The sequence below is a fragment of the Ambystoma mexicanum genome, chromosome 10, assembly GCF_040938575.1.
Source record: "Ambystoma mexicanum isolate Mex_15411 chromosome 10, UKY_AmexF1_1, whole genome shotgun sequence".
NCBI lineage: Eukaryota > Metazoa > Chordata > Amphibia > Caudata > Ambystomatidae > Ambystoma > Ambystoma mexicanum.
Genome location: NC_090932.1, coordinates 1,184,247,804 through 1,184,271,426, shown reverse-complemented (window position 1 = coordinate 1,184,271,426; position 23,623 = coordinate 1,184,247,804). Strand labels below are relative to the sequence as shown.

The following is a 23,623-nucleotide window of genomic DNA, read 5'->3' as shown; positions in this document are numbered from 1 at the left end:
GCGATACCTTACCTTATAGTTGCAAGTGATACAACATCCCTGATACTGTGAAAACATACATACATCATTATTTAAACTACACATATAATTAATTATGTGTCAAAATCCGAGTGTCGTTTATGCCATTGTAAAGGGTTTTTGCCTCTTATTTTGTGGGGGAATGTCAGATTTTGATTCTGTTTGCCACCCCATATCCCACATTCATTCCCTGCTGCTTCTTTCGGTCCACTCAGAATCCGATTATTTGGGGTTTGAGGGAACATTGCAGGGGGAATTTTAACTTGGGTGCCATATATCCTAATTGAAAAAAGTGTTCCTATTCATTTGTGCTTTAGATATATGTTCTTGTAGAAGGTTACCCAAGTGTATTCAGTAGTTTTCATTGTAATTATCACCCCATTGGTGATTGCTGCTCAATACAAAAATGTTGTGATTTCCTTTGAAATTAAAATAAATATTGTAGTCCCACCAACCAGCCTGGTTCATGGTCCATTGTGACCCGGGGTATTTGTAAAAGGGGGTGGGAGACGGGTTGGGTATCGGTTCAATTCTAATTAGTAGAAAATAAAGAGAAAGTATTCGAACCGAGTGCTACATCAGAGGCTAAGGGCAAGAGTCCTGGTCTGGTGTGTGACGCCCGTTTGGAATCCTTCACAACACGCTGCGTTTGGAATATGCAATGCATTTGGAACATGCAAACAACGGAATGCAGTCATCCACAAGTCAGCAGAGAGCGGCAAGCCGGACATCTCAGGAGCACCCACCAGCACAGCAGGCTACTTATTCTTTTGTCCTGCAAAATCAGAGTCAGCTTTCTGAGTGGGCCCCTTACTGTGCCCACCTAGCAAGCTATTTAGCTCTGTGTCCTGGACCATCGCCCGCTCTGCCCGGCGAAAGAAACAGGGCTACGCCTACACATGAAGAACAATACGTGGTCAGAAGGGTTTGAGTGTGTGACATTACATGGCTGTCAATACCAGTTTAAAGTCTGGTTGAAAAAGAAATTGTTAGTGTTCAGCCAGGAGTGCCATCTTGTTGAATTATGGGCAGTATTGCCAATATAGGATGGCACGTACAGCATTGCCTAAATACATAATGGCATATCCGAACCCTCAGATCTTCAGAAGCCATCTAAAGTTGAAATTCAACCATTGCGAATCTTTAGAGATACAAGGGGCGAGACTTGGGATAAGTCGTCTAGAAAGAATGTGCCACCTATGTGGATTCTTTCTGTTGGAATCCCTATAACATTTGTATTTTGTGACAGTCTGTGCCAACTAACCAATCGCACTAACAATTTCCCCCCTCTGCATACACCTCTCAAACTCTAAACCAAACACATCCACAAACCTACAGCACAGCAAACTTTACTACATTACAACAACAAAACAAAAAACACACAGACTCGCACAAACAGTACACGACGACTACCGGCCGCAAACACCCCAGGCCCAGCCAACGGACGCACCGGGCTGAGGCCGCCAACAGCACATCACTGCTCTCTTGCACTTTTCCAGCTTCCTGCCACTAACCCCCCTTCCCTTTCTCTTTCAGAGCCGCCAGAGCGCCAGGGGACCACTCCGGTGGCAATAGTGTGCGGTACAAATGTCCTTTAACATTAACAGTCTAATTATGATTCGTACTAGCTTCTTAACATCTTTTCATACCTCTTTTGATCCCAGTGATGTAACATTGATACGGTGGAAATGTATGCAAGGAGATATTACAATTTTTTTATGGTTACATTTTACCAGAACACTTGTGTAACTGTCTATCCTAGGATGTTTTAACCTTTGTTATGGTTATTATTGAAGTTGTGATTTTAAGTATTGTGTATTATATGTTTTACATACAAATCCGTACGGCTATAAGCATATTATAAATAAAGAAAGATCCTTGCACAGAAGTAGAACGTCCACACAGCTGCAGGTCAGAGTGAAGTGCACGAGCAATGTTCTGATGCAGGAGACTCCTGCACCACCCGACACGGTACAACATCGAAAAACAGAGCTTAACGTGAGTAGATGCAATTTCAAGTTGCGACTTAACCCCGGCAGTTTTTTAAAAAAACAACACCGCACGATAGAAATGTAGCTTGTTATTGTAACTTTGAGCCTTGTTCGTTTATACCACCAGGAGCAGCTTCAGAATTTAAAACAACTGGTGCCACACAAATATAGGCACGTGACATTATAACAGTTTTGCCCATTTGCAAGTTGCACAGACGTACATCTCAGCATCGTGACTGCGTCGTGGAATTTACAGAACCGCCAGGTGGGGGCGGGGGCAATCGGACAATCCCGACAAGATACCCATTCATTGACGTTGTTTTTACTGCACATAATCTGAAGATTTGGAAATTCCTCTTCATGTTTGCACTGCTGCTTTTAGAGTCCAGTGGAATGCGTTATAAATACAACGCGTCATGAACTGGGTTACTAGGCCTGATGGAGAAGGGGCCTGCTTCAATCTCATGCTGAAGTTACGTTTGGAGGAACTCCCCCCCCCCCCCACACGCCCCCCAAGCACACACCCTCCCGTTTCTCCCTTAGTATCGCTGCACGCAGACAGACATGCAGTATGGATAGAAACATACACGTAATCCTAAATATGGGCGACATTCTAGAAGTGAAGTTACAGAACAGAAACAAACACTGGGGTGTGTAGGCATTCCCAAAGAGCATCAATCAGATGCCCACTTATAGTGCTCTTTATACTCATACATGGGCCAAAGCATGGTTTAAAAACGCATGCCACCTGGGAAGGAGGCTTCCACAGTAACCTTTCCAAAACGCCCCCTTCATATGTGAATTTGCAGAACATGTGTATGTGCTCAAATAGAGCAACAGTAAAAAAAAAAAAAAAAAACACTTCCAAACGGTGCTTGGACTGCGGGCAGTGGGTCAAAATTGCAAGGAGCACCAAAGTCAGCTTTTTATGGGACTTGGGGTGCAGTGGATCCATTATCCAGGCGCGCAGGAAAGCAGAGTTCGTCTTCTCCCTTTCCTAGCCAGGAAGGAAGGTTACCTGGGACACTTGCAGGGCTCCCACTTCAACGGGCAGAGACCTGCGTACCAGGGTGCAGTAGCAGTCAGGCGTCCCTCCATTCGTTCCCTTCAAAGGTTCCCCCAAAGAGGTTAGGGAGAGGGTCTACACCCTCCTTGGAAATCCTCAGCGGAACCCCAATGGGTGGGGACTTTCTGCAGTCCCTACCGCAACAAGTCTCCAGTGAAATCTTTTTCAAGATGATTTGTTAAAAAGGTTCTTCCAGAGGCTTCCCAAAAGTGGGCTCAAAGAGGACTCCAATGAGTGGGACGGGGTCCCGCCGGTGTCCCGCCCCATTATATCGTCACTTCGTCAGAGTGGATTGGTCCACCACTCCAAGCCTTCAATAAGGTGCCAATCCTTGCTGTTGTGACAAGGGCCATTCCTTACGAGGTCAGCTCCCAGAGTGCATTGGCTGCAGGAAGTTCAGGGAGCTCAAGAATAAAGTGTGGGGGGGGCGGCCTGCCAAATCCAAGATGGGAGACTCCTTCCCCAGAGTGAAAGTCCACACCAGATACACTGTAAACCACATCGGCCTAACATCAACGGGACTCCAGTAATTAACTCCCTGGAGCAACTTCCCCACTGTGGTGCTCCTGTGAAGCTGCCAGCCTTCACCCCACTCCACTCCCAAATGGAGGTATGCCCTGTTCTCCTGGGAAAGGGGTTATGCTCCGAGCAGAAACCAAACATACTGGGCAACGCCTGCCATGTGTTGTGTGTGGAACGCACAGGCCAGATGCATTACACAATTGACTCTGCACTGTGGAACAAAAAAAATAAGACATCAAATGGGTTTGGCAGTTTTGAATGTACTCCTTATCGGACACTAAAAAAACAGGTCTTGCTTTGTATTTATCTGGAGCCAAAGCTCTGCCGGCAGACACATCAGGTTATGCAGTAAGAGGTCGTTCAGTAGCCCATGGCTATTGGAATGGACTTGTTTCCCGCAGGTTGTTTTAGGGAGGAACGTGTTCCACTGTAGCTGCCAGGTTGTGCGATCACGTTGCTGTTGGTGCAACAATAGACGGGGCCCAGCAAAGTATGCGTGAACCATACTTTCAACACTAAGCACTTTTGAAGGGCTGCCTGTCTAAGAGGGGCCATTCTCTGATCGAAAACCATCATTTTTCATAGCAATAAATAAATAAATAAATAAATAAATAAAATAACGGCTCAGGCGCGTACACCCTCACAGATGAAAGAGGGTGCGTCTAGATTGGGGAATCTTGAGAATACACTTCTGAACTCCGCATGTAGGTGAGCCTTTGTATTCCTGTTGCACACGTCCAATGACCTGTAAATCCATGAGTATACACAGTTCTTGTGCCGGGATGGAGTGCAGAACTAGGATATAGATGGTGTGCCTGGTTTTTGTCACGTTTCGGTTTTACCCTTTACCACAATGACCTCAGTCAGGCAGGTTATGTTTATTACGTCCATTTTAGCTAATGGGCCCTTTAACTCGTTAAAGAGAGAAAAAAAAATAAAAGAAAAAAAAGAAAATAACTCCCACACCCACATTAAAAGATGTGCAAATCTCATCCAGGCCACTCATTGCTGTGCAATGTACTGCTAAAGGCAGTGGATCTGGTGCAAGATAATCATAGCGTACAATGGGAACTACAATCTTCCCCTCCCCTAGTCCCCCACCTTAGCACCCACTACAGCCCCATTAAAGCACTTAGTCCACATTCACCCACCAGACCCTGCAACCACATCTAAGGGACCTTCCCAGAAACGAGCGCAAAGGCCGGACGAGTGTCAAACCACATCTGTTCTACATTCAGAAAGAATCCTCCCCCCCCCCCCAACTCTGCCAGCATCCTGGCAGGAAGCCGGCCCAGACCCTGATCTCACCAACAGGAGCACCCCCGAAGTACAACCTGGCCACCCCGAACGAAAGACGCTCCTGCATCATTTCACACAAAAAGGAGGTCAGGCGGTCATTGCATGCAGGGCGGACAATTAGCCAGTCTGTCTCTACCTACCCGGTTTGTCGTAAAACCACATATCGTTTAAACAAGTCTAATGAACACATAAGGACCTCATGGTGCATTTTCACTCTAAATATGTATACATATTTGTATTTATTAGGCTTATGGATAACACTATCACAGAAGTAACATAAGTACAGAATGGTGTGACATCAAGGTACAATATATACAATAAGGCAATTTGTCATCAGAAAGCGCCAAACAGTACAACGAAACAGTACAATAAATAAATTGTATTCTAGTGTATAAAAAAAGAAAGGTATACATCACATAAATAACCACAATTTCATAAAAACACAATACAAAAATACATATACAATTTAGAAGTATCCAAAGGTTTATTATACCTTTCTCTATAATAGAATCTTACACTGATCGTCAATCTCTCTACCTACCCTAATGTCAAGGTCAGAGATACAACTGGTGTTATGAATATCAATATTACAATGCACAATCATTTTAACGCATGTACCGAACACGTTTCAGTCACACATGCAAAATGCTAGACATTCTTCAGGGGCAAAGAAATTATATTGTAGCTCATCATCTAATCACCCCTACATATGGAGGAACTGGTTTATGGACTAGCGGCTCTTCCACAAGATTTGTGACATGTGTTCCCAGCTACTCATCAGTGTCCTGATCTGCGCCGGAATAATCAATAGTAAAAGGACTACAAACACCAAATTAACACAAAATTACACATAGGCAGTACTCCAGTCCAATATTTGAACAAAGGCAGTAAATGTGTGAATTCTAAGCACACCTTTTAACAGGACAATGCCTGTGATCTCTCATCAACCAGGATGGTCGATAGGACATCAAGGTACCAGTCTTTTCTTTCGTTTTTTTTTTTTTAAACTGTATTACTTTTGACCACTAGATTCCCTTACGTTACCAGCAACAATTACCGTTACACACAGTCTATTCTTGAAAAGGCCGCTCTTGGCTCAGGGTCTGCAGTCGCAGAAATAACGTTCTGGAGTTTGACCTGGGGATATGGGGTGCAGGCTAATAAAACTACCAAACTTTCAGCATTGCCCATACAGGATCGAGCCCCTCGCGTGCAACCCAGATTCCATTTTTTACTAAATTAGTTCACTAGTCTGCTTTGGAAACACAAACCAGTCATCACTATGGTCCACCCAACAGCACTGGCATGCCGATGCGATCACAAAAGCTTCCCACTGCTGCGCCCCATCCTCCGTTTATTTGTAGCATCCATTTTCCCCCTTTCCTGTCCTCGCCTCTTTCCCGTGCTCCTTTTCTTTCCTCCATCTAAGGACCGGATATCTTCTCGGGCACGAGTAGGTGCTTTATGCTTACTACGATGGCGATTTGGCCCAGTGGAAAAGCCCATTAAAAGAACAAGCTGTCAATGTACATTTTCAGGGGCCATCCCACAGAATGGCTGCTGCAGCTCAATCCTCTAGAGAATGCCCTAGCCCTAGGCTACCCCAAGAGGTGGCTAACACAAGTGGGTTCCTGGATAAACTTTTTAGGAAATTAACAAGGGGGGGTCCTGGGAGTCCCTCTGCCAGACATTAGTCCTGGTTGCGAGAGACTTACCCAGAGTCTTTAGCTCACTATCTTTCACAGAGAAGAAATATCCCAAACATATCAGTCTTTGTCCTGCCCTGGGGCAGTCCAGCACCGAAATGCTAGGCAATTCTCCTCTGAACAAGAGTACCAACAGCAACCACAGACATGTGTTTCGGTCTGGTTGGACCTCATCAGTAGGGACGAGCTGTATCTCATCAGTAGGGGGATGCTGTTGGTACTCTTGTTCAGAGGAGAATTGCCTAGCATTTCGGTGCTGGACTGCCCCAGGGCAGGACAAAGACGGATATGTTTGGGATATTTCTTCTCTGTGAAAGATAGTGAGCTAAAGACTCTGGGTAAGTCTCTCGCAACCAGGACTAATGTCTGGCAGAGGGACTCCCAGGACCCCCCCTTGTTAATTTAAACTTTTTAGGATCAAAGGTTTGTCGCGTCCACGATTTCCCTTTATGCGCATGAAACGTTTTGAGATTAGTTGCCAAAACAGTTCTTCACGAGCTGTGCCTAAGGTTTAGATGGAGCGCTTATTGGTAGCTGGGTGGTTTGAAGAAAGGATGTGGATACCACGTACTGTGGTTGGAATGAGTTTTAGGAAAACATGCTTCATGTGATGAAGGGTACACAGGTCTGGTTAGAAAGTGGTGAGGTAAAAAGGTATTAACTTGCCTGCTTGGTACATGGTCCTTGCGGAAGAGGGCGTGGGAGGTTAGGAGGGATGAGGTTGAGCATTGACCAATCGTTAATGGGCCCGATTTGCAAAAAGGATTTCAATGGGACTCCCCCTGAAAGCACGACCCCCGCCCCCAGCCCATTTAAAAATATTTTTGATTTTTTGTAAATCAGGGCCAATATCTCCCATCGGGAAAACCTGTAAGGAAATGCAGTTTTGTTGCACTGCAAAGTCAATATTTTCCTTCAGGGTTTCAAGAGCATGAGCATAGTGAAGTGACGCGACGCACATGGCAGAGTGCAACCAGGAATCCGTAATTTTGTGAATGTTGTTCAGGTAAGAGCGGATGTTTTGTTCTTATATATGACGTTTGTGATGCCCACCGTCAAGGTCCAGTGTTGGGGAGCTGGGCAACCCTTTGGATTCAGTGCCCAGGCACCTTGCCACTCCCATCAATGCCTTTAAAAACGAGCCCACCACGCCCTCTCAATAGAGGGAAGCTGTCCAGGTACCTTGGGACAAGGTCAGACATCCAATCCATTTTTACACCATTTTGGAATATGGTTATTGAATCCGCAGTATTTACGACAACAGTAACACTACATAGCGCCATGAATCCAATTTGAGCATGCATTTATCAAGCCAACAGGTGTGACTTTAAATGCCATTTCCTGTCGTCTCAAGTGCCCATCTACAGCCTTCATTAGCCCAGGGACAGCCTCACATGCACAAATGGCGCCATTAAAGGCCAGTTGCAGTCTCATACGGCCAGGTACTGCCATCAGAGGATGTGTGCAGACAGTCAACTACCCAAAGTCAACTTAAGCAACGTGCCAGGTATGGCCATTACATATCCCAGGTTCAGCATACCAGCTGTATGGCGCGTGTCTCTCGTCTACTCAGCCAGTTTATCAGGGAACCTTTAGAAGTAGGTGATCAGCCCAAATGCAAGCATAACATGGCAAGTTCCGGTACATGACTTAGTCAGGCGTACAAAAATAGGCACTGGTAATCAAGGCATCAAGAATACTAGAAAGTATTCTGTCTCCTCAGCTTCCACAGCCTCTAGAAATTTTAAATTGCCCCATTAAAGAGGGCCCTGCCGCTAGCATGAGTAAAAGGTGCACACAAACGCCTATTTGGGCAACACCTGACAAAGAGCCGTGCAGAGAGAGTAGCGCAGGTAGGAAGACCTGTGCAGGAATGAAGACTCAACAGCATTGGAGTGGCTGTTTTGTGAGCACCTACAAGTTAACACAGGGAGAAGAAAACACCACCAGGGTGAAAAGGCAACAGCTTCAGACTCGAAGATCCTAGCAAGGATGAAGGGGGTTTCAGACTGAAAGAACCAAAAAAGGTAACTGTGACACAAGGTTTAATCTGAAAAGCAAAGTAGCAACAAAAAAGCGTGTCTGCACTACCAGTTTCCAACCCAGCCAAGCACGAAGACCACCAACTAAAAACGAGCACAAGTTCCAATAATCTAGCTGTACCCAGAGATCAGGATATGCTCCCGGGAGGCATACCTAACCGGTCATCCTATAGGTGACTGGGCTTACAGCTCCCATTGGATCCAGCCTGTAGCAAACTGGCATGGGAGTTGTTGGCCAAAGCAACTGCAGGGCGAGAAGTTGGCTAACCCTGCTCCCGTTCCAGATGACGTACAGCTAGCAGGATCAGATTCAGGGATCAGAATTAAGACGGGCCAAGCGAGGGCTAAAAGCAGCTCCTGGGCATTAACCAGCAAGCAGGAGCTACCACTGGGCAACTAGGAGCTAGTACACAGCGTTCCACAGAACTAACTTCCACGTAAGACGCAAACTTACCATGTTGCCCCTCATTTATGACGCCCTTATCCTTGGAGCGTCATATGGATGCGTCTTAATACTGCTTTATTTATTGTTCCAGACAGACAGTTAGCTCACATGGGTATTGTTCAGCATCTAGTGGCCAGGGAAGACAAAGGCAGCTTCTGGGTTCTTCATGCATCAAGCTAACCAGGCGCCAAATGGCTCCCAGCTCCTTTCAATTCCGAACCCTGACATTCCTACAAATATAGGGGGGGAAAAATCGGTAGGCGGTTCAAAATGTAGCACACTCTGCCATGCAGCTGCCTTCCTGCCACCTCTTCTGGCCATTCAAACAGGCGATAGGCAGAATAAAGATCAAGCCTCGATGCCCTAGTCCACAGTTCGTAGTTTGTGGCAAGCAACCCTGCCATGAATATCTAGAAGGTCTGTTTGCTTAGATTACCTGCCCCTGAATTTACTGTGCCTACATTTCAGTTCAGTATAAACTGGGTTTGTAGTCAATTCAAAAAGGAGTGCAAGGACATGAAATAATTGTGTGGCTTGTTTCAGGATTTAAAAAGCAGCCTCATACCCAAAGCTAGAACACCAAGTCCCAACAGACAAGAAAAACAAGTGAAAAAACTCCCATCCCCATTTGCCAGCACTGGTTCCCACTCTGAAGCAACAGCCAGATTGTCAGTCCGCAGGGAGTTGGAAACAAAAAGGACAGGTATACATTATGCGATGCACGTAGGAGGCTTCAAAAGCAAGTTTGCCCGATGGACGGCATGTGGGGTTAGGCACAGGGTGGGGGCAGAGGAAGGGTCACACAAGGGGGGGGGGGAAATCAGCCAGGTGGCACCCCCCGCCCAATCAGTAGTCAAGGAAACATGGCCCAAACATGAGGACAGGTGCAAAGGTAACCAGTGGGGGGGGGGTCGGGGGCGCCTCCCACCCCTAGAATAACAAAGGAGGAAGAAGTATGAGAAAGGCCACTTGGCAAAGGTTAGGCAAATTCCCAATGAGAAGCACACCCCGCTTGGGGACCGCTTCTCAGTACCTGGAACGACAGGAGGAATTTTTTTCCCACCCAACCTACCACAAATATTTGGAAAAAGGGAAGGAGCAAGGAGACCAAGGAACGCTGGGTAGCAGGTTCAGTACCTGGTAAAGGAAGTCGTAGGCAGCAGGCGGCACGTGTCCAGGAGCGATGCAAAAAAGGGACCTATAGACTTGCCAAGCGAAGCAAGGCATCGGCCACCCTGGACACGGTGTGCCCAAAAGCACACCCGTTTTTTATAAGTTTGGTTTTGTTTATATTGTGCGAGTAGAAATAAGGCCAATATTTTGTCCACAACAAACTGTATGTATTCATTGCAAGATAGGAGGTAGGAATCAGGAGCCTGTGGGGAGCCCACACTACTCAGCCTATGCAATTGCACAACAGAAACGTGCTTTACCTCCCACCCCCAGAATAGCGTGCGTTGGCACCAGGCTGGCTTTAAACAGTGGGTTCCGGAAGCCTGGCAGGAGATCTGAATCGCAGTCAACCAACTAAGTGCATTCTAACTAGTTGCCTGCAGTCAATTACCGCGAATTTCAAAGCGAGTGAGCTCCCAGCGAGGCAAGGCGTGCACAGATCTACAATGTGTGAAAAAACATGTTCACGACCTGCTGTCAAGCATCACATTGAAGTTTATGGACTATGCTTTCCTCCTGCGTGTTAACGAGTCCAGGCTTCCTGGGGACTGCAATCAGCCCGTCCACAAAGCACCAGTGCCACCACCAGCTCCAGGAAGCCTCTTGTAGCTTGGGGCATAAACACGGATTGGCATGTGGCACCCAGTTATGTGCCTTGACTCCCGCTTTTAATGATCGGTTGATGCGATATGACAAGCGTAGGATCTCCTAAAGGTAAAAAAAAAAAAAAAAATCACTGCAATCTGAATTAGGTTTCAGCTCCTGCAACAATTATGATCATAGAACAAAAAGGTACTTATTTGGTCAATGTGGAAAGGATAAAAGGCCGAGTGGAGCCTGCTGGAATTGGAACCTGTGACCTTCAGTATTCTACCAGATTCCTCGAGCAGGTGTGCTAACCCACGACCTTTCTCCCGAGCTGAACTTGCTTTGCGCTCGTTTCAGTCATAGGATAGCACCAACTGGTCCCTTACAGAGATCCACTTCAGAGGACGAGCAGTCTAGTTGGTAAGCAGGCCAAACAAAACATTAAAAAAAAGTCCTTCTCGGTGGAGCGCCTGCAATTCTCAGGGCAACTGCAGTTTCTAATTCTTTATTGGGAACCGCAGGAAAACGTACGTGGATGCTGCTACACAGCAGCCAATGCACAAATCAATTTCACTGCAAAACTGCAGCAGGAATTCCTCATTCATTGGTCATCCGGCAAAGGCATTGACGGCCATGTCCTACGGCCATGTCCTTAGCGTGCCATACATAGGTAGTAGGCCAACCCCATTGGCAGTGATGGCATACATTCCTCTTTGAAAAAAGCTTAACAATGCCCCCTGGCGTATCCCCCCCAGCCCCGACAAATACTTCCTTTGCAGCTATAGAAAGTTATTACCACACACTGAAACCAACCCATTTCACCAACAGGAAAGTCCAGTGCAGGAGTTGCAAATAAGTACGTACGGCAGAAAAATGTCACCAAAAATACCACATGCAGTTTGGAAAAGGCAATGTTGCAAGACCTCCAGCCTTCTATGAAACTGGAGAGTTTCATAGAAGAAACCACCGCAGCTAGAACCTAAAAGGTTAGCAGCACTCGCACGTACATTAGAATCCCGGCAAAATTAAACTCAGCGCACATCCTTGCAAACCCACATTAATAGCCCTTCACAGAAGGTCACACCAACCCTGCACACAACGCCCAATGCCAGTCTTATCAATGAGGACCACTCCTCCAACATTAGTAAATAGCATGGCATTACAGCCGACTGCGGCTCTCACAGGCACAACCAAAAAACGGATGCAGTCGGCAGGCCTCATTAGCATTACCCTGGGCAGCTCCAAGGAGTGCTGATCAACTAGAAGGAACCCATTTTATTCTAAATGTAAAGCAATATAGTTGGTTGCTGACTCTTTTGGGATGAGTAAGAAATGAGACCGTGTGTAAGTAATCAGGGCATTATCAGAACAGCTGGACTCATTCGCATCAAGTTCACAGCTACAATTCATAAAAACATACAAATCCGGATATATCAAGTAATCAGTGCAATTGTAGACCACAAATCCATCCCTAGCCGTCAGTAATAACATAGTTTTCACTTTTCAGCTACCTAATTCGAGCAATTACAATATTACATCAATAAGCAAGCTATGTCTATTAAATGAGACAACTCTACAGCTTAGATAAAAGCTAGGATAGTGTCCCAGATCATTTTCCTAGTCCTACACACATTGCAGAAAAAAGGCCAGTTTAGACACAGGGATGACGGACATTGTGTAGTTAAACAGACTCCTCGGGCATCCTGGTATATATTAGAGCCATACTCCAAGAGTACAGATCTCAAACACAATTTCAAATGCTTATATAATAACAAACAAATGGATACAACCCTGGCCTCATCTAGTCCGAAATCACATCCTGCATGGTAATGCGTCCTCACCCTTATCCTATTTTTTTTGTATTTTTCATTAAGGAAAGCTGATCAAGGCACAAACTAAATAGAAGCCCTATCCGACCAGGAGGGAACCTGGACAACGTAGGTTAGTGGTTTGCCCAGAATTATAATCTCTATTTTACACAAGGTGGTTTTGCCCAGATGACATACTACAGTTGGGTCAGTAAGGACACATGGCCTCAGCAGTTTACGCTCTACTTCAAATGTCAGAAAAAAGTAACTCTAGGTTGAAGGAATGGTCTTGGGTGTCCAGGTGGGAAAGTCGTGTGGAGAAATGGTGGGGGGTGGGAGCTCTGCATATAACTAAAATTGAGTGTAAATGAATTGGAGAGGGGAGCCAGATGGATTCAGATGTTGATTACAGCCTACTAGACTCCAAAGAAAATGGTTATTCGAGGAGCAGGCAAAATCGGAGGCTTTCTTACGAATGTAAAGGCAGAAGGGAACTGTGGGGCAAGATTGGGGGTGTAGACAGGTCAGCCACTTATTTCACAGACGTGATGGGAAAAGCACTACGGATGAACCTGGAGCATGTATGACTTTGCAACCTCGATTCTAGGGGACGATTTCCCCCAAGGGTGAATTGTCACCTGCTCAGATATGCAGTTCAGAGCGACTTTGAAAGCCAAAATACTGCTACGAAGGTGGTGAAAAATTGAGTTATCACCTCGCCCACCACAAGAGAGGAATGGATTAATGACCCATGCTCTGTATCATTGGCCAAGAGGGTTCTAATGAGGAAACAAAACAACAAAATAAAGGAAACAAGTCATTCAAGGACACATGGTTACAGTTCCCGATTATCGGGGAATAATCCCTGAACACTTTAAAGGACTCGAACTGGGGCTGGTGGTGGGGACGGGCGCAACCATGGCCTATGGCCAACATTTTTGGATCTGCTAATTATTTATGAAAACTGAATAAAACGTCAATACAGGAAGAAAAAAAAAAACAGTCTAGCCCAATTAGCGTCCTTCATGTAGCTCAGCGTGGCCTTAGGATATCATTACCTGGAATTGTTTCTGTATCAAAAGACCAGGTCCGCTTACGACTAGAAACCAATGACACTTGACCCAGTTTGGGCCAGCCAATTGTTTTGTGCATGCCCCCCAGGTCCCGGAGGCTAGCACAGGGGCAATGTGCTGGTCTAGGATGCAAGACCACGCAGAGCAACAGAGGTTCAACCGGATCCACGCTTAGAAACTAAACTCCGGTATTAAGCGAGTTATAAAAAAAAAAAACAATTAAACATTAAGCACATCAATTGAAGGCAACAAAGCAACTCGTGACCACACAGATCCACAATGTATTTATACTCTCGGTGATAACGATGTCCATCATGTTTGCCTGCCAGAATATGGCTGTGCAATGAAGATTACTGGTAAGAAATAGGGGCATTATCAGTACAATTGGCCTTTTTCACAGGACCAATGACAACTATAACCAAATAATGCTCAATTCTTTGTTACATCTACTTCCAAAAACTGGTTTTGCTCCAGACACCAGAACCCACCCAATTTTCAATGAGGGCGGGACAAGTACAACTTGTAAGCATGGTCAAACAGAAAGTGGCCCATTTTAACGATCTGCAACTTGGACAACTTCAATTTGAATAGTAAACTTGGAAGCACTTTGGGGATAACGTGTAGCACAGGATGTAAACATTAGATAATTATTGGCCAAGAATAATAAGATCACAGTGCTCAAACATACCAAACCGTCCATGATTGGTCCACAAATGTAAACATACACAAGCCAACACTTGTATGTGTGCAGGCCAGTTTAAGTATTCATCAATGCCACCAACACCAGATGTTCACCCTTTCTTCATTACTAACAAAATCCATCTTGGTCCCCACCACCACTACAGCCAAGCAGTGTCCCTGCCCTCATACCAGCAACGGAGGGGCCGGTTCACCAGAGCAACCAACACTTGGTGGAGTGCACTAACACCCCCCTCCAACAAAGATAATGGGTGTACGACAATTTCGCTTCACAGAAAAATGTAACAATTTGGGGGAAAAGTTGTCTTTATTGCCAATGTTGCCTGTTTGTTTGACGTCCTCCTCCCCAAGAAACTTTCATTCATTAAGTACAGCCAAACATTTTGTGCATAAATAAAATGACATTTCTTAAAGAAAAGGTTACAAAGCATTTAGGGCGTGCATTAAACTCTGAACCTGAAGGCATATTATTTTAGGACTGCACACAGCACTTTTTTAAAAAGTCAAAACATTTTAGAAACCGTTTTTCAAACACACTTTTAATCACTTGCGCCTCCTTGTTTCTAGTGAAGTAAGTTGAAGATGGTAGCTTGCCTACTTTGGACCTGCAAGCTGCCAGCCATACAGATCTAGTGAGGCAAGCGTTGCAGACTAAGATCTCAAGTTCTAGGGTTTGGAAGCCTGGGTAGCCCTTAGAAGCCGGCATGCGAGACACACAGAAGGTACCGCAACGGGGAGTGCTCTTTATCAGCCCAGACTGCAGCCACAGTAGAAATGACTCCTTCATGAGACCAACTATCTCCACTTCAGGTTAAAACAAGGAATAGATCCTTCCCAGCTGCCGAATAAAACCAACACACACCTTTTTAAAACACAGAACTCGCCATCTCTCAGAACGTCCCATCCATGTCACCTTAAATAGCCAAGCCGGTTGGCGCTAAAAGCAGAGCCAACCTAAGTAAGCTCGAGAAAGACCACCTGCTAGGGCCAAGGTTCGAGTCTTCTGGGACAATGCGGTTTACAGAGATCGGTAAATAAGTATCTCTGTGGTACAGGTGATATCAGAAAATAAATTCCGCTGGTTAAGACAGGAACAAGATTTGAAGGTACACTGCCTACTGCAACATGTTGGTGGCACAGAGGACCGTGCATTTAAGCGCAAGGCATAAAATAAGCAGTGTTACATCAGAATCTGCTATCCAATTTTGTAGGTTTGCTAATCAAATTAACACTTGTGCAGCAAAGTTAGCTATTTAAGTTGCCCTCTTCAATTAATGCACAGCTCGCCCTGCATTCCTCTTGCCCTCGGTGCACCAGCAATCATCTCCTCCACTAAAGTGCCAAAGGCATGTATGTGTGGGAGTGTTATGCAAGAATTTTGTATTGTTTTATTATTGCAAACCAGAAGTAATCGGGATGATACTTGTATGAAGCTTTCTACATGCTGTTTGGCTAAGACCAGAATATGTCAACTTTATATCTTTTTAAAAAGACAGTCATACAATTCCATTCCTAAAATTAAAGTTGTTTCATGATGCACAATTACAGTATTGATACTGTAAAACACTGCATCATCTCCAAGCTTTACAGTAAAGTTTAGGTTAGTGTATCTGAATTTCATGGTGTCAACTATATTTCATTTTGTGTTGACTAGTGAACTTTTGAAAATGTACATGATCAAATGCTTTTGATGGCAAACCTAGTTCTGTAACCTACAGATTGCTTACACCTTGTGGTGAACCAATAACCAAGCCATTGACATTCTACATGATCACCCTGTTGATTTATACCAGGTACCCTGAAAGTGAGAAGACCACAAACTACAATATTTTACCCGGTTTGGCCAGTTCTCAGCCTGCTATGCAGTCCATTCTACTTAGTCTTTCTTTCTTCTTACATAATGAATACACAACCCAAACTAAATGCTTATGCAAAGTAGTGATCAATAGTTGCATCCAGTCTGTATATCTACAGATCTACTGCAATACCAGCCTCTAGTGCTCGTTTTGCTTTTTGATTGTATTATATATTACCATCTGCAGAAGACAGCTGGCCAAACTGTTTTCAGAGCCTTTTTATCACATCTATTTATTTGTGTCCATTCATGCAGCTAACCTTTAACATTTTACCAACACTCATCTATGGCTCGCAAGGTTTTTTCGCACAGTTGAGTAGATTCTATGAAGAGCGAGTAGCAATTACAAGAGACGTTTGAAACTTTATTTAACATTTACTTCGTTTGCAGTAAATGTCAAATAAAAGTTTCACTGTGCATGGCTAGCCTCGGAGTGGCAACAGCGTGGCAAACATAGCACGTTTTTAGTGACATGCACCATTTTACACAAATCTCATTTTAAAATGTGTTGTCCTCCGTTGCTATGGGTTGAATGAATTTCTCTTTGGTTGAATATGGAAACTAAGTTACCCAACTTGCAGGTCTAACTGAAGTTTAAAGAATTTGCAAAGCCTAACTCCTCTCACTAATGTCTTATTTCAGCGGTACGCAAAACTGCTGTATTGTTGCTAATTTCATGTCTTTGGTACAAATAACTTCTGGTGATATTAACACTATTAGAACAAAATTGCTAATCAAATGGGCCCCTTTGCTAATCAAAAATATTTTAATTAGCAAACTCTGCTAATCAATTTTTGAAAATTAATGTATGCCTTTAAGCGGAACATCCTGACCTCAGACCTATACAGAGGTTGGGCAAACTTGCAGCACATGCCAGATCGAGGTGCGTTGTGTATCCACCCCTTGACCTCAAACCCTTATGGTTGGTACTGGCAAAAAACATAACTGCTTATTTATAATGGATATACCACAGGGTGCTAAGTGGAATGCGACATTGGTCATGAATTTAGCACATAGTGAAGGATGCAGCCCAAATCATTTTGGGGTGAATACTTAATCTGTGATACCCCCACAAAACAAGTCTATTATACAGTGATCATCTAGAGAATTTAAGGAGGGATTGGCATATCCCAATTGGGGGCAGAGTGGATTTGCACTTGGCAAGCCCACCCACCAATTTTAACAAAACTGGACTTACAAACGGGGGCGGGGGGTGGTGCTCTGTCCGGCATTCAAGTTCTGGGCAGATCACACAAGAGGATGATTGCAAATAATAAAATGTTGTGGAAAAAAATCAAAGTAAATTGGGAATCGCATGGCATGAACTTGCATAGGTGTCTGATAAAGGGCAGGTTGCCACCGATTATTTTTACTGGGATATACATAAGGCTCCAGATCCGATTTTGGAATATTAGGCCCCCCATTTATTTAATGCATCTATGTAGCGCCCAAAACCGAAGGTACCACAGCACTTGTACCAAGAGGTAAAGAGGCGTTTCAGAACACAATAGGCCGAGCATACAATAGAATACATCAATCGTATTTGTTAAACAACCAAGTTTATAAGAGTTTCCTGTATGTGAAGTAGGCGGGTTCGTCTTTGATTAGTGGCAGGAGGGAGTTCCAGAGGGAGGGTGGCGGTGACAGTGAAGCTAGAGCCTCTCGCTCGTTTGCTTTTGAATCTGGGGGTAAGAAGGGAGAGTGGAGGAGGATGGTAGTGAAGTCAAATTTTGGGGGAGCAAATAGTTAATTTCCATACCGAAAGTGTGGGGGGTGCATTTAGGCAAGAGAAAATATACTTAAGCCAACTTCTTTTTAATCCATACTACTTTGTACCTAGTAATACATGTAAATAAAAATAATATATGTTTTAACTCTGATCAGGCAGCAGTAACATTTAAGCCCTCTGATGGTGCCATCGATCAGAACCTATACACAGGCTACACAGATGGAAGTAGGGTGCAGGCTCCTCCTACATGTCCGTTTCCACTTTTTGTGAGCATTTGTGGGCAACAAAAAAAAGATGGGCCTCATCTTAGGGTGACCAGACGTCCCGATTTTCCCGGGGACTGTCCCGGTATTTGGTGCTCTGTCCCCCTTTCTCAAGATTATGTTCCCATTGGAAACTGCACTGGTCCCGGTTTTTGGTACTAGATCTTCATAGCTGGCAGTCAGGAATGCACACTCACACAGAAGAAATGCTGCATTTAACAACTTAACATAGTTTGCGATAAATTAATTATAATATGCGTTTCTTTGAACAGTAACACTTAAACCCTCTTCTCCAAACACCAAGTGTAGGGCCTTTACAGCCACTTTCAAGAGTTAGTCGCCCTGTCCCGGTTTTTTAATCTGGTCAACCTACCTCATCTATAAGTTTATATGTGCCCATTCTGAGCCAGCCTTAGGGGTTGGACGACGAGGCGACCACCCGGGGGTGCCCTGCCATTAGTCCCCCACCATGCCAGTTTGGGGGGTCTTTCAAGGTCTCCCATGAGCTGGCGCAGTGGAAGGCGGCGTGGCAGGCACCCTATTGAAATTAAACGTGCTACGCTCTCGGGAGCTAAGCCCATTTGATAATAGGGAGCTGATCAGCGCCTATTGAAAAATGTGGTGCATCCCCCCCTAGCCCCCCTGGATGAGCAGGGGTGCACTTGAGGGCGGGCGCCACATTTTTGTTTTGCTGCGCACGGTGCTGCAGCCGCCAACGCCAGCCCTGTGCACAATACAGACTGGCTTAAGCGGGAGAAGCTTGCAGACTGCAAAGGCAAGGAGGAAGTTGTACCAACCAACACCAGCAATCCCAACACAATATCCCCATCAAGCCCCATTTCCCAGACAGTGCGTTCCCATATTCGGCATCAGCCCACTAGTTTCTGGGAAATTGTGGTTATTCTTCCACCTAGTTGAGGCCCTTTATTTGGAGCTTCATACAAAACCGATCCCACTTACCCATGCATGCACATACCAACATGTGCACGCACACACACGCATATACCCCTGCTGACTAAGTGGGTGGGGGGGTGCATTGCCCGACATGCCCATTTCCAACCCACCCAGGGAATGAAGTTGGAAAAACTCTCTCTCAGGGCGTATTTTACCCTTTTGGGGGACTGTCCAGTGTGTCAAAAACTGGGAAACAAAAATAGCCCACCATTCAAAAATCAAGAAACACTGACAAGGACAGATTCAGTACCCCCCTAACAAAGAGAAAGCACTACCAACAGGTGTTCTGAAAAGTAGGACTTATTGGATTGTAGCATGGAAACAGTTGAGTCAATGCACTGCTGAGGAAGTCTGGCCTTCTGTGAGGCATCAAATGTCACATCGCCTAGGTCTCCAGGGGTTCTCTCATAGTTCCCGCTCTCCTCCCATGCGAGGCATCCTGGTTAGCCTGCACCCATAAAGTAAACCTTTAGTAGCTATCCTGCAGGCTTTAAAATTGCTGGGTGCCATTTAGCTCCCGCTTCTAGCCTAGGGAAGCCTGGATACTTTGAATCCCCGCGCCAACGTTTGTCTTAAAACCTATGTACGTGAGATTAACTGAGTATTTGAGAAGGTTAAACGTTAGGACACATTTAAACATAATGGATCATGCATAATGGACAAAAAGTTAAGTTTGCCTCTCCTGTCGAAGTTGGATTTGTGGTTTTCTAAAAGGCCCATACCATGATCAAATGGGTAACCACCCACATGAGAAGGTCTTCATTAAATAAGACCCTCTCTACCCAAACACAGTGTATACCCTTTCATGGTCCGGATTGCTCTGCAGCACTCTAGACAACTGGTGCTCTGGGTGAGCCCCTTCAGAAAAGTAATTAAGTTTGCACGTTCTCCCCATTTAAAGACATTCCAGCGACACACTTTCGCCTACACGTGAGGTCAACATTAATTTAAAAGGAAAGCAGCATTTGCGATTCTAGTAGCTCCGGCGCTCAGCGTGTGCCAGTCTGGTCCTGGGTTGCCAGGCAGTTAAATGCTGTGCAAGGTCCCCCGGCGTAGCAGTGGGTCACGTAGCACCCCTAAGGTCTGGGATGGAAATGGGGTACCCGTGAATCTTCAGAGCACCCAGAGATATCTTTAAGTAAATTGGAGGCAGAGAAATACCATATAAGCTCAGAAAAGGACGCCCATACATTGGGGTGGGTGGGGGAGTCAGGGAACACAGTTCTCCATACACTGGCCCCTGCGTGCCAGGGACATCAAAAAGCCACGCCCACAGCAAATAGGTAGCCCACCCCCGTCCCCAGCAACCCACACATCCGCACTACAATTGCTCCGAAGACCAATCGGACAGGGCTACCAGAGCCTACGATACTCGGGGATCCCACGCTGTCTCCGAGAGACCCAACAGTCACACTACACGGCGTCTCGAGACGCACCAACAGACAATGTGTGTGGCATTAATTTATGGCAGCCCCCGCCCACTGTTTTTAAGCTAGTGCACTTTCAGCGTGGAGTCCCGCATCAAACGTCAGATTATAGACCGCTCGGCCTCGTGCTTAGAATGCCATCAAATTCCACGATTTCGCGCAGAGCGCGCGGCCTCCCACGTCAAAGCATGAAGCAGCGAGGCAGTCTCAGACAACATCAAACCCTACTGCGTCCATCTAGCACAGAGCCAACAGCAAGTGCCCCGTCCCGTGGAGCGCCGCGTCGGGTCGCACGGTGTCTTATTCTGACGCACACGGTGGTTTGATCACTTTGCAGTCGCGAGACGAGAGTGAAAGTTTAGCCGTCTCCCAGAGTACTTGGTGGCCTGTCGCGGAGATCGACGCCCCTCACCCACCCCCGTCCCTAGAAGCCGTGTTTTGTACCCCACCGGCAGAGCTCCAAGGCAGCCCAGCCCGCCCCCGATACGGCTGTCTCATTCCTGCTCTCTGAGATCAGCGGGCACTGCCAGCCTCTTATTGTGAATGAGTCCCACATGCCAGCCCCACTCCGCAAGGAGCCATCTTGTAACCAGGGAAAGCTGTACCCCAAACGGACTCTGCAAACTGACAGCAGAAGTGCTGGACGTCACCCCGCCCTGCAACTCCGCTGCTCGGTTGGGGGGTACAATACCCATGATTTTCAAGGGAAGAAAATAAAATGCAATACTAGGGAGCATACCCAACAGAGACCACAAGGATTCACATAACAGATCCCCGCTCCTCGGGGCACACACTATGCAGATCAGGGGTCGGCTGCACACTATACATATTCGGCCACAGTATTCAGCTCTCACATGGATTAAACAACACCCGCAGAGTGTTCACACGGGGTGCACACACCATGTTCAGATGCCTGCTATGTGAACCCAAGGCGCAAGCTTAAGACACCATGGGGTATGTGACATTGTGTTAGTACCCAACTGCCATAAACTTGCAGCGCTTTCAAACAGGTCGTCCGGTGTGCACAACATGCACCCCAGCCTTGAAGGAACACAGCTTGCATATTGTCCAAGAGGACGCTCATCGGCAAGGGGTCCTCTACAGGGACATTCAATGGTGCATCTCCCGGGGAAACATACAATAAGTGTCCTGGCACATATGGAGGGGCGCGATGATCAGCAACTACTGTGAATTATTCTCTCCCTATCTGGCGTGGGGGGCGGGGGGTTCTAACCTTCGATGTATAACTTGTGACCCCGAAGCGACTATTGGGGTGCCCCTTTAACATGGCATTAATAAGGAAAGGTGTATTTTTACTGGGAAGGGGAGTTTCTCCTCTGGGATTCATAGGGAGTCCTGAGAACACTTGTCCATGAGGTTGCCGGGTGTTTTTCGGGGAGGCTGTGGCGCAACTGTTGGTTTCTTAATGGAATAAACTGGCTTCGGCACGAACGATCCTAGAGGTGCGGTTAGTTCGGGGCACACACGCGGCTCTTACCTGCACGATCTCGCCCTCGGCGCTGATGGTGGCCCCGGCCGAACTGAACTTGCCCTGCAGGCCGGTCGTGTAGGTTGTGTAGTCTCCATTGGGACTGGACTCGAAGAGTACGACCTCCACGAAGGCGGCCTCCCTGGCCCGGGCGGCCGGGGGGCCCAGGGGCGACCCCAGCACCAGCAGGAGAAGCGGCAGCAGGGGCCCCCCGGGGGACCCCTCCTGGGCCCTCATCGCGTGGGGCCCCCCCGGGACATGCTTACCGGGGCCGCTACGGGGGTAGGCTGCCCCTCCTAGAGCTGGGTCCGAAAAAAAAGCCCGTCCCCGGGCTCCACTGCACTGCCAGAAAACCGGAAAAAACCCAAAAGCACCAAAAACAAACCCGTGGAACTGGAAGTGAAAAGTCAGAAGGGGGTGCGGGGGAGGGGCGGGTGCAATCGATAGCAGAGAGCGGTGCGGGAGCGTGTTTATTTCACCAGTGCAGCTTTGTCAATTACACGAGCGCTACTCCCGCCTCCTCCTCCTCCTCCCGGGCTCCCTCCTCCTGCACCCTGGCACCCTCTGGCCCCCACCCGCCAGGCCTTTCATCTGCACACGTGATTCTCCTTCTTTCCAACCAAAAGGGGTTATCCCCGCCCACCGAGCTCCCTGACCCTTCCCTTTCCACTCCCAGGGAGAGAGGGGGAGCCTGGGAGAGAGGCTGGTGTGTGGAGGGAGGAGGAGGAGGAGGAGAAGGAGGGATCAAGGGACAGCGTGTCTGCGGTTCCAAGACTAGAACTGGATTTGCGATTCTCCGAATGCACAGCCTGATCAAAATATCCATGGAATCTCTTGCTACCGACATCCCATATCAGAAAAAAGGAGGCGCCTTTACGCCTTGGACCCAGTTCCAAGAGAATGATTTGCTATCTGATCCCCCCCACCCCGCTACCCGGCCGCAGTTGTACAGCAGGCTCGGGGTCGCTGGCTGTGCCTCTGCACAACCAGATAAAATGTTCCCGGGATCACATCGTCCCCATCTCATCTCCAGCCTCCCCCAGCCCCACACCCAAACCCGCGCTCGCAGTTCGGAGAAGCACTGGGAGAGGTCAACTTTCCTCTGAACCCCCTGAGCCAAGAAGAGGGGGGCGGGGGGGGTCACTGCCTCTCCTTTATGCCGCCCCCAGATCAAAGCAGCTCAGGCTCTTTGCATTCTGTCCGTGCAGCTCGGATTAAGGAAAGGTCACGGGATGTCTGGGTCTCCCCCTTTGCACCCCAAATTGAAAAGGAGCTCTGGCTCTCCACTTACTCAAATTAAAAAGAAGAAAAAAAACGGTGCTTCCCGTTCATCATCACAACCGCCCGCCCCCAACCCACCCCCCCACACAGCCACTTTCTTCACCAACGGATCAAAGAAGGCAGGGATCTCTTGCTCAGAAGTGCACATGCCCGCCTATATCCTCAAAAACACCTTCCCTGCAAATCTCCCTGCGC

At 46.7% G+C, this 23,623-nt stretch overlaps 1 protein-coding gene across 1 annotated transcript in view; it reads right to left on the bottom strand.

Annotated features, from left to right (window-relative positions):
- The window catches only part of ZNRF3 (zinc and ring finger 3), a 606,087-nt gene extending 583,350 nt beyond the window's left edge, over positions 1-22,737 (bottom strand). Inside the window, exon 1 of the mRNA XM_069619170.1 lies at positions 22,157-22,737. Coding sequence (XP_069475271.1) covers positions 22,157-22,384 — 228 coding nt within the window. The 5' untranslated portion in view covers positions 22,385-22,737. The remainder of the gene's footprint in view (positions 1-22,156) is intronic.
- Positions 22,738-23,623: the final 886 nt, after the last annotated feature.